This window comes from Tinamus guttatus, unplaced genomic scaffold, assembly GCF_059628265.1.
Source record: "Tinamus guttatus ecotype Peru unplaced genomic scaffold, ASM5962826v1 Tinamus_guttatus_pri_ptg000089l, whole genome shotgun sequence".
Taxonomy (NCBI): domain Eukaryota; kingdom Metazoa; phylum Chordata; class Aves; order Tinamiformes; family Tinamidae; genus Tinamus; species Tinamus guttatus.
Genome location: NW_028288623.1, coordinates 807,383 through 819,697, shown reverse-complemented (window position 1 = coordinate 819,697; position 12,315 = coordinate 807,383). Strand labels below are relative to the sequence as shown.

Below are 12,315 nucleotides of genomic sequence, written 5' to 3'. Positions count from 1 at the left end.
TTATACAGTTATATATTTATTTCTGTCTTGGTATCTGCCCTCTTTCTTTCTTCCCAATGGAGAAATTGAACCAAGTGATTTCTAAAAGGTTTGACTGAATTTGAAATTAGGTACTATGCTTCCTCCAGTGAGCAATTTCCCCATCCAAAGTCTACATCATGTTGCAGGGACCCATTTCAAGGTACTGGGCAATCTTCCATGCATACTGAAGGATGCTGTCTGGACTGGGCTGTGTCCTGGGCAGCCTGATCACTCCATGAGTTTCCTGAGCTGATGGGAATGATGCATCTCGATGGCTGGGGGCCAAGTCTCAGGAGAGATATCCCTCAAATTCAGGAGATTTATAATTTAACACATCAGACTTTTTGTCTGCTTTCCCAGTTTTCATCTCCTACTGCTTATTCTCACAAGGTGCTGGATGATTATGGTGAGCACTGAGATTTTGGCCCCTGTTGTAGGTTTTCATGCAGAAGGCTGCAAGATCAGCACACTGACATTTATATAAAGCACCCTCTGGTAGAGAATTGCTGACTCCCCAGATCTGCAAAACCTGATGAGTTGATGCTGAGTTTTTCTAGCTGCACCTTCTGTTTCCTACCTCCCAGGTTGTTCATTAGGTGTTCAACACAGGGGCCATATCCATTCCTGTAAAACATATGATCAAATGTTCTTACTTCCCCCACATTGAGAGGCTTCCTATGACTCCTGAGGAAGCCTCTTGTAGCACTCACTGGCTGTAGCTCTTCCTGAGCAGGGATGCAGGAAGGAGGGCCTGCCAGAGTTGCTAACAGCCATGCAAAGGCAATAGCTGCTTCCATTGCCATAAAACCAATTAATTCAAAGAGGAGACGAATCGAGTTGCAAGGGGGAACAGGCAATAGCTACAGCATCCAGGTCCCGTGCTAGCACTGGCCCATGGAGCTGTAGCTCTGTGGGAGAGCAGCAGTTTCCCAGCGCTAGACACAAATACACGGACTCCAAGCAGAGCTTATTGGGTTGAGCACTGTGCAACATCAACACCGTTGTACTGCTACTAACCCAAGCTGCACTTAGAGCCTGATGGAAGGCACGTGTATCAAGTGCGCCAGTACCTCCAGGGACGGGTTTAACCAATGTGGTTGTCTCTTGCGCTAATTATAGTGTAAACATACCCAGTGAGACTGGCCTTTTCCTCTAATTCACTTTGATTTACCCTTTTCCCTGGAGAACCATGGTAAAAAAAGCCCTGCCTGTGATTCAGTGGTGAGCAGAGCACAGAAATGGCTGTGGTAGACCTGGCTGCATCTCCATCTCCTGCTCCACCAGAACCTGGAAATCAGTCAAATTGCTGTTTTTTTTCCCCCTATCTCTCGTCTCCTTGTAGTTTCTTGTTTGAGCCCGCCTCTTGTCCCTAGATGCATGTTGAGCAGCAAATGAAGGGGACATAGCGCAATTCCTTACACTCGAGAGATGAACTAATAACAGGTGGCAACACCAGGGGCGCCCGAGCCTGGCACTCACATTGCCATGGAAACGGGCCTGGCCTGCTGCGGGATGAGCGCTGTCCTCAGCACAGGGAAAGGGGAGCGAGCGATGCATGGGGGCACTAATCCTATAGGTTGGGTGTCATCAAGTCCTCCTGGGGACCTGACAAACACGGGCTGAGGCTCTTGGCTGGCTTTGAGCTGCACAGGCAGCCAGATGCTGGCCTTGTGTTTGAACGCTGAGGAAAAGGGAGGTGTTGGAAAGAGAAACTGGGTCCCGACCTGTTTTTAAGAGAAAGCAAATCCATCCCTTTTCTCCATTAACCCTTTTCTCCGTTAACTTGATTCAGGCCTACACTGAGGTTCCTGTGGTCTCTGTCGCGCTCTGGAAATTTTTGTTGCTAGCTGAGTAAATGGCCTGATTCAAATCCTTTTGAATTGAATTGAAAACCTCCAATGGACTTTTATTGGTTTTGGCTCAAGCCCAAGGGAAATAGGTGAGAGCTGGACCGAACATGTTAGGAAAAATCCCTGTTTGGATGGCATATACATCTGATTGTAGGCAATTCACTTTCTTCACCTAAACAAGCAATGCACAGCTCCCACCTCAACACTGAGGTACTCGCTCTGGTATTCATTCTTCATTGCCTTTCCATTTATGTAAGCATTGTATAAGATGGGAATTAATTACTACCATACCTAGATTCTCCACTTGAACCACAGTCAAGTTTTATGCTATAGTCAAGTATGAATTTGTTACGGGTTAAAGAAATTTATGTGATTATTATTTGGTATCAGGGAGCAGAGAATCCAGTTTCTCTTTTCAGCACTGTTTCCAGCTCCAGCCAGGTGTTTAACATTCACAATCCAAATCATTAAAAGTAATAACTTTACTTAAGAAACAGGAAATGAAAAAATTGCAAGGTTCTATTCATTTTGCTTTTTGTTTGTATATTTTTAGGGATCAAGTCTGAAGTAAAACTATTGAAAATAATTGTATTCTGAGTTTTCCTGTTGAAAAACAGGGACAACAATTGCTTCTTCTAAACTTGTTTTCCAGCCAAGATATTCTCTACACCCACGAAAGCTAGAAAAGTGAGATTCTTACTGAGAGTCGGGTGGCTCCAGGACAGGATGGAGAAAGAAAGAATCCTAGATTCATGATGCTATTTGACTAGAAATGCCCTTTGCTTATTTGTTTATTTTATTAAAATAAAACCATAAGGAAGGTAACTTTCAGGTTTTGATCACTTGGGAAGGAGAGAAAAGAAGCTAGAACTCTACTTAGACCCTATACGTTCAAAATCAGGAAGGCCCAGAAGTTTTTTAACATAACTTCAGTTTGTTTAATCTCTTAGGCCTTGTCTATACAGAGAAGTTGCTGTGTAATGTAATACAGAATAAAAAAAATGCAGTATTTATTTTTCAAGAGAAGCCTTTGAACACTTTTCTGCATTTTAAACAGGTCTTTATTCTATTTAGCTTAATCTGGTTAGAGAATCACTGATTAAGCTCAAGAAGAAAAAAAGTATCACAGCACAGGAGCCACCGAAGTATTTGGAAATACTGATTTCATTTTAAATCTGCATTCTGTCTTCATGTGTTTGAGCTTTCAGGTACAGAGGAACTGTTCGCTAGCTTTTGCAGATCTTTCTGTGGATCTGCTTAGATTTGAGAAAGTATTTTGTACCAGTATATTTTATGTTGGGGCAGATCATAAATGGAGACAGAGCTTTTGATAAAAATAGAGATCCTCGCCAGGTTGAAAAAACAAGTGATACTTTTCTAAGTACACCCCTTAAGAGCATGCTTTAGCTCAAGCAATGGAGACATCAAGGCTTTTGATCTGTTATAACAGTTTCTAATTTAAGAGGAAAATCAGAGAGGTTTTGACAAGATCATGGCCGGTTGTCAAGGTTTGACTTTGGGTTTCTGATCCTGGATGAGCACTTTAAGAACAAAATCTTCAGTCATACCCATGTGATTCAAATGCTCGTGTTTGTTAGCACACCTTGGTGAACTAGTTCTGGTTACTGAGCTGTCATGTGACTTAAGACAGCAGCTTCTACTTTGCGATTAACTTGTGCAAGAACTGTGTACGTAGTCCATTACTACGTCTCAGATGTAAAGCAGAGACACCTTAGCTACTGGTAACTTAATTGCTTTCACTAGTGTGTTCATTCTTATACTTACTTTTATGAGTATTTGCACTGATTATAGGATGGGAATAGGATTGAGCTTTGGATACATGATACCCACCTCATGAATATCTTACTACCTTTGCTTTGTTTCTTATTTCCCTCATCATTTGTGAGCTACAGTAAAACAGAACTAAAAACCTCCAAGCACACACACACACACACAATTCCTTTGAAAATAGGAACTCCACTTGCTATTGCTTATCCAGAAATCTCTTTATTCCTCAAATCTTCTGTGATCTAGCCTGGGGCTTAATTCATTGTACAGCACTGATGAGGAAATCAAGCTAGAGTCAAGTTTGATTGTAGTTTTCGCACTTGTTAGAACAGAAAAGCGTTGAAGAGAATAACATTGCCTGGACTAATTTATTTGACTATAAAGATACATTGCTGAACATATCATTGATGCAACTTCAGGGACTTCTTCCCGTCGGGTCTATAGTTATGGCAGATATATATATATACATATATGCATATATATATATGCATATATAAAAATATGTATATATATGAGCTTACATGCACTCATATTGTAAATTAAATTGGAACAAAAAGGAAAAAAAGAAAGGTGATCAAGAATAACTATTCCCTTACCAATAGTCTAGCAGAATCTTTTCAGTTTCATCACACCCTACTCAGCACACACACTGTAGACCTATTGCTTAACCCATATATTTTTTCAAAATTCTCTATCCTATTTCTAGGACAACCTTCACTGGGTTTTAGACTTTTAAGATGCTTTGCAAAATGTTAAGTCAGTATCCACAGAGTATTACATCAATTACATCATCCTGAGCAATGGCAGAAGTAAGGCTCTTCACTTGGCCCAGTGGCCAAGTCTTGTTTGTGTCTGTGACCTCACCACAGAATTCTTGTGTGTTCTTGAGTAACCCATTTAATCACTTTATCTCCAAGTTGTTTCCATTGTAAAAATGCAATGGTGACTCCTCACCATGAAATTTAATAAAGATCCATTAGCAGTTTGGTGACAGTCAGTGGCAAGAGAGACTTTTGACTTCATTAAGGGTTAGTATTAGGAATTTAGTACCTCTAATGTGCTTTGAGAAATTCAGATGAAAGGTGAAATAATGTAATAAAGAACAACAAAAAATAAAAATCACTAAACACAGAGCTTGCTGAGTTTGCATTGCACATGTCCTGTCTGTAGAAGCAGCACACTATAAAGAGGTAATTAACTTTATCAGAAGCGGGGGTGGAGGCAGAAGAAGTAAATGCTTGTGAGATCTGCTATTTAGATGAAAATAAATGCACAGCTAGCAACTTTATGATCATTTTGTTAAAGCTCTTAAAATGAGTCAGTATGCTGGGTTTCCACCTGGTTCCTGTTCAGTTTTTGCTTATTTTGTAGGCACATGTTACATACTTCTCCACTAGCAAGCACAATGCTAACCTAACAACAGCAGATTCTCTCTCTCTCTCTGGCAGAAGTGGGGATCTGCTTTACCAGGACCCTTTCTGAATAAAGACCATTCTTTAGTAAATATGCCAGGGACTGACCATAATGCAGGAAGAGAATGGTGTCTTTGCACCATTATCATTTTTATTTATTTCTTAAATCCACCTTCTCTGCTATCTTCCAATTACCAATTTCCCAAAAGTTCAACCAATCAACAGCTGGAAGAAAATAAATAACCCAAACCAGAAAAAAAAATAGTTGAATTCTGAGGAAATTTTAATTTTACCTTTATGTCTTGGCCTGGTACCAGAACGTTGTTGTTCTTTGAGGGAACCTGGGATGCGGAAAAAACTCTTCTTAAGGACATTAGTAAATTCTGTTAAAATATCTGTTAAAATTATGCAAGTAACAAAATATTCTTTAAATTGATAATGAAATAGAGATGGTACTGTTTGAAGGACTTCATTTTCCAGATTGTAGAAGTACTAATGTGATAGACACTGGGATTTTTAATCTACAAATTAAAAGAAAGTAAAACAAAACCCATTAATATCATATCGAAGAGAAGAGGAAGGTGTCCAAACTGATTGCCCCTTAAGTAACACTGATTTCTGACCTGACTGCAGCCCAGAAAGGACCAGACGGGGTCATCATTCCCAATAACTACTGTGACTTCTGCCTCGGAGGCTCCAGTATGAACAAAAAAAGTGGCCGGCCTGAGGAACTTGTATCATGCTCAGACTGTGGGCGCTCTGGTAGGTGACTCCTTCTTGCAACTTTGTCATACAAAAGCGTTTGCGTGATTCATTTTTTTTTGCCCCTCCTGAAGATTTTGAAGAAAGGCAGCACGTCTGGGAGGCAATGGGAAACAAGGCCTTACCTCTTGTCTGTGTTTGTGGGAAAGCCTGATTGGGAAATTTTCTGTCATAAAACCCATTGCTGGATTCACGTTTTTAAGCTAATGGGATCTTACGAAATAATAAAGATTTAATGTATTTATTGGCTGCTGTGAACATTGTTCCATGTACTAGTTGTTCTTTAAATGGAAGAAGAAAATCCTATGACAATGTTAAAGAATGGGCTCTGTCTTTAAATGCTGCAATTACAACTATAAATTACTTACAAGATTTATGAAACTTGCATGACAAGCATTTCCATTGATTACACATTTCATGCATTTCTTCATCCAAAAAAGAAGGAGGGAGGAAATTACAGGGTAGGAATGGGGGTAGCTGTCAAGAATTATCCTCTTACAAGATAACTATCATTAATTTTGTTTTAAGAGGTTTTTATTTCTCTGTTTTCTTCCCTTCTCTCTTTTCAAATGTAGGCAATTGTGTCTTTTTCATCCTGAGTTGTCTTTATTTCCGGGCTGTTTTTTTCTATGGTTCTATCTTTCTTTTTTTGGTGGGGGGAAATATTATCCCAGCTGAGCTGTTATTTGTAGCTGGGGCTGGAGGTGGTCGTGGTAGAAGGAATTGGAGACCTTGAACAACTACATATTCCCGCTTCAGTCTGAGTTTCCAGTGGTGGTATGTCTGGATAGTGATGATAGTAGCGGTGATGAGACTATTAACAGTAAATCTGAAAAAACAGAGAGACCTTGAAGTTCGCTGTTGCTGCTGCTTCTGTTCTGTAGTCACTGAAAGATGTTTGTTGTGCGATGGCTGAAGTGCAACGTGGAGTGTTGTCGTGCTGAAGGAATGGCCTTCTCGTACGCCCACTGAAAGTCCCAGTAACGCTCTTACCAACCTCAGTGGGAGCAGGAGTACACCTGCCCTGGCAAAGGGCCTTCTGCACTTGTCGTGACCTCTGAAGACATGCTGAAGTGCTAAAGAGTGGCCATCAGAGGACCAATGGCAACCCCTTTGGTTTTCTTATGAGTGCTGCGCAGTCACTAGCATGGATCTTCTTTTAGTGTTTATGTGTTTGCTTCTCAGTAAGAGGGGAAGCTCATGTGATGCGTGGTGCCATCTGGGAAAATGGTTCCCCTTTCCTTTGACTGTGGTAGTTCAATATAACTCATTTCAGCAGCATCCTGATATTGCACAGTGAGACAGAGTCATGTTTTTTTGCTGTTTAAACACTGCGACAGTGATTATATCAGAGCATAATGCAAACACGTTAATTCCCATGCTTCCTTAGTGTGATAGGATAAGTAATTCTGCATGTAACCTAAATTGTGCAAAATCAGTTCCATTAAATGGCATCCTTGTACGGATTCTGACCCACCTGGGTCATTCATAAGGGGCTGCAGTGGTGTGACAAATGAGTGATGACAGTGATTAAGGTGCAACCACACACGCTAATTTGTAAAGTAAAACAAGGAGAACTCTTTGGTGGCTGCTGTCTTCCTCTTTCTTGATAATGGAGAACGTTTTCATTATCTGAAAGAGTGGTTCTAGAAACTGTAAGGGTTCCTCTCTTCATGAAGTCTGTAAAATCACGTCTCTATGAAGTGGTTCATCAAGCAATAATTTTGTTATATCCATTTTCTTTTTATGATCAGGATTTAATTCTTTGTTTGTTTCTTAAGCAATGCAGTGTATTTGTTATACAGCTGATTCTTGTAGCTGGAGGGGGACCAACCACTTGATTATTTAATATCGCGTTAGTGTTTCTAAATAATAAAAGAGCAGTCCCCTACAAACTGGTGCTTTCATTTTGCTGGGCCACAAGAGACATCTTGTACTCTACCTTTCTTGAAGAGAGAGAATTTAAGGGGTGTACTATTAATCACCTAACACATGTGACTAAAGAGAGAAAATAAACCTCAGTTTCACTGATTTGAATATTTGACTTTTATTTTAAGAGTCTTCCTTTTGTTAATGTTGTTGTTGTCCCTGTTGCTGCTATTGATGTTGTGTGTGGAGATTTTCCTGTTCCATGTTGAAAGGTGGATCGACGCACACTTTTGAAATTATCAGTGCTTCCCAAGACAGGTCATTCCTCATCTTAGCTGTTTTAGTAGTTGAACTGTATATATTTGGTTTTGGGGGTTTTGTTTTGAAGGAGATACCATGAAATTGGAATAGAAATGTTTATTTAGTTTATTTTCACAAAGTTTTCAAAACATGTTTTATTTTGCCTTCAGAGGAACCTCCTTAGCATCAGGTGCAGGGCAGGGATAAAAAGTAATTGTGAGGTTGGTAAGACATCTAATGGGTTATATTTCTATAGCAGTAAATTTGTGGCAGTTGATGCCAGTCTGAAGGACAGTCTTTGTGCTTGGAGTTAACGGTGTCTAATTACTTATATGGTCTAAAAGTCTTTTAAAATTGTTCTAAGTAATCACAAGAAAGTATTTTAATGTTTTCTGAAGAGAGGAAAACGTCATTAACCCTTTCGCTGCTGTAGCTATGGGCACCCGTGTTGATAGATTTTTTTTCCTTTTAAGAAGAACCTGGTCCTTTTTTATTTTTCTTACTGCAGTTCTACCAAGCCATGTTGTTGAGGTGCGCGGGCACACGCAAGCACACACCTATGAGCTCGATAGTCTGAATTGTTTGATAATGATGATGATTGAAAAAATGCTGATAATGATGCCTGTTGCTTAACCCATGTGCTGATATATTCATCATACATGTCAGCTCATTTGGGAAGAGAAGGCAGGAGGGACGAAGCAGCGCCAGCACGCACTCCGGAGGACTTGTTCGGTTCCACGTCCGAAAGCGACACCTCGACCTTTCACGGCTTTGACGAGGACGATGCGGAAGAGCCTCTCTCAAGCCGAGGAGGTGGCTCTGGTGGCAGCTCTCCCTCTACAGAAAAAAAGGGCGGCTGCTAAAATAACTAAAAAGACACAAACTCTGAGCGATTCGCTGTCCTTTCTACTACTAGGATTATTATTATCTTTTTTTAAATTTTAGGTCCTTGGGTTTTTGTTTTTTTTTTGTTGTTTTTGTTATTTTTCCTGTGGGGTGTACACTGAAAGCACAAGTGTTTAAAGCTCTTGACAACTACTTTGAAGAGACAGAAGGTTTTGATTTTCTTGGTGTTTTTTTGTTTGATTGCTTCTTTTAATTTGTTTTTCTTCCACTTCTCCCTTTCTCCTTCTCCTGGGAAACCTGAAATGTGGATTTAATATTTTTTTAAAATAGTGAGCAGAGTTGATTTTCTTGTCTTTTAATATATATATCAGCAAACCATGAAAAATACAGATGGGTTGGAGAGCAGAAAGGAAACCCAAATAGTTTTTTTTTAATTATTATTATTTATATATTCTATATATTATTAGGGAAAAAAGATACTTTTTAAATAAAATACAAAAAAAAAGTAATGGATGTCTACTTCATAATAGAACTATTTCTAGGGAACCACTGTGGGCGGACTTTATCAGAGGACAAGGAAACCCTTGGTGTGATGGCTTCTGCATTTTGAGATTTTGCACTTACTGTAGCATGTGGATTCTGGCTCCTCTACATTTGTCTTTAACAGCTTGAAAACACAAACAGCTCCGTGACCTTGGGGAATACGTCCCCGTACCTCCTTTGGAAACCTTTACACGATAGATTTCTTCCTTCCTGCACTCTTCATCTCCTCCTCACTCCGTTCTGCTTTTTTTCCTTTTCTTCACTTTCCACCTCATGAAGAGCAATTTCCAAGCGTAGGGATGGAAAATGAGTGGCGAGCCGTAGACTTCAAAGATAAAACAGATGGAGGAGCAGAATCATGGAAGAAAAAAATATGGAAAAAATACCTCACCTATATTTTCCTTTCCATTTTTAAATTTTAATTGAGATCATTTTTTCCTGTGTCGCCCAGATTTTTCTCTCTGTAGTGTCTTGTGAGGCACTTTATTTGCTTTTCAATATCTTCTATTGAAATAAACCAAAGCAATACTCATTAAAAGTTCCAAGGGCAATGGAGAAGAGAGTGACTCCTTCCCAGCGACTGTCCCGGGAAAGAGGAAAGACGCAGCAGGATTTCAAAGGTATGTCCCGGCTGAAATGTCTTCCACTCCTTGTGAAATCTGTGCCCTAGATTTGCAACAGACGCTTGCCTGAGATTAGTCGCAGGAGTAAATCCTGGGGATTAGACTCTATTGTGAATATGTGCCACATCCGAACCTCTCACGAAGCTAATGGAAGTTGCATGGGAACAGGATCTAGCCTGTGTGTAGAGTCAGGAGCAAAGGCTATGAAGAATTCTATGTGTAAGTTCCATTTTACTGTCCTGATGCAAGCAAAAATTTCCCTGAGGGAGGGCAAGGTTAGGTTTTAAGGATGACTTTTTACTGATATGTATAACGCCAACAAATGGTGAAATCATGACCCCGTTTAAATAGTAGGATGAATTCTCATTTGGGTAGAATCTAATCCTGAAGCTGGAGGTGTGTGTTCATGAAGCCAGAAGTTAGAACTGAAATCCCAGCCTAGCAATGAAAGATTTGGGTATTTATTGTTCTGCTGCATGAAAGCCTATCCAAATGGATTTCATTTCTTCTTTCTTTTCCTGGGATAGCACAATACCCTCTCTGAGAACTCTTTCACCATTTTTTTTTTTCTAAAAAGATTAAAGGAAAAGAAGAAATGATCCAGTTGTGATGCTTCTCTCTAACTTTTTACTGCTGACTTTAGACATGGAATAAGCAGTGGACAGACTCTGCTTTTGGATACATGGATGTAAATCCAGAATGATGCTATTGATACTTAGACTACATTAATCATGTGTTTTTGAAACTGTAGAAACTTGTTTTACAAAATGTTACTAAATACCTCTGTGTGTTTATAGTGTAGAACAGTGCATGCAAGAGCCAGGCATAGATGGAAGGAGGAAGCTGATTTTAAGCCTTCCCTATGCTGATAATCTTTTCCTGTTGTTATTCTTCTGTTCCTGCTGTAGTGTTATTATCAAATGTCAAATCAATAATGTTTTGGTTGCCCATTGCCAATTAAAAGTTTATTTAGCTTATAAAAAAATCATACTTTCCACAACCAGTGTTTTTCTAATCTGAAATAATGCATGAGATAAATTTACAATACTTTGCCAGTCTGTATATACTAAAAGCCCAAATTCTGGATGGTTTTAAGAGGTGAGAAGCAGGCGTAGTATAGATGTCTATTTTTCCAAAATCACTGAAGGAGTTATTACTTAGCTTGCATATCCGTACCATTTTGTGTGTGTATGTGCGTGTATGCGTGCGTGTGTATGTATACAGCTAAGCACATACCAAGAATATATGTGCATAGACACACAGACACAGGTATTACAGTGCAGTCAGTAAAATACAAAGGAAGGGAAGTCAAGGTGGAAGACACTTCGTAAGCAAGTGTGAAAGGAACCAGGTCTTGTGTTAGGCGTTGTTGGCTCTTTTCTTTCATGTTGACCTTTCAGTAGATGAAGAGTAATATCAGTGAAGTCAGTAGATCTCCTCTGAGTTTATGTTAATGTAATTGAGGGCAGAAGCTGGTCCACAGGTACTTTTGCTGCCATTTCTCACAGAAATACTATCAACCTGAAATGCAATAGATGAAAAAAAAAACCTCAGTTCAGGTTGCCTTATTATGTTCCTCCTGCCCTTCAGTCCCTTAACTTACATTTATGTTGTTATCACTATATTATCTCTCCTAAAAAAAAAAAAAAAAAAAGTTTCCCCTGCTACTGTGTGAAATGTCCATGTGAACCAAAGAGGAGCAGTACATGAAAATGTGCCAAATGGACAGTAAACAATAACAAAAGAAAGTATGATTTCTTGCATCTGTTTCTTGTACCCATTTTGTGCTCATGTCACACAGACTGGTAGGTTAAGAAAATAGTTTCAATTTTTCAAAAAAACCCTGCTCATGCTACTTAAAATAGGACCAGAGTGTGTTTTGACAGGAAAAAGCTCACAGGAGTAATGTAGAGACTTCAGTTATCAAGAAGTTGAGGAGAGCTCAGTTCTCACAGGCTAAAAAGGCCAAGGTTGGTCATTTTTGTTCTTTTGACTGCTTGATTCTGTGTGACGCTGGGAGCTGCGCTCTTAGCCACCTGGCAACCCAGAGCTCGGTGTTCTTGCTCCTGCTCTGCTCGCGTGGCGCTACATGCTGCTGCAGCCCGTGCGCAGCTCTGTGCAGCACCCGAGCTAGCCAGCGGGAAGCACCCAGGTGGGGCTCTGTGAACCCCAGTCTGTGTCAGCTGCAAGACAGGCATAGTCTAAATGTGTTTTTTTCTAAGTGGAGTCCTTTTGTGAGCCATGCCTAACACATTCTGGGCTCTTCGGGAATACAAACAATAATCAGATGCCCATAATTCA

General features: G+C 39.9%; 1 protein-coding gene across 1 annotated transcript in view; it reads left to right on the top strand.

The window, feature by feature from the left end:
• Positions 1-12,315, top strand: part of DPF3 (double PHD fingers 3) — a 151,242-nt gene that overhangs the window by 114,255 nt on the left and 24,672 nt on the right. Inside the window, exon 10 of the mRNA XM_088520439.1 lies at positions 5,705-5,833. Coding sequence (XP_088376565.1) covers positions 5,705-5,833 — 129 coding nt within the window. The remainder of the gene's footprint in view (positions 1-5,704; positions 5,834-12,315) is intronic.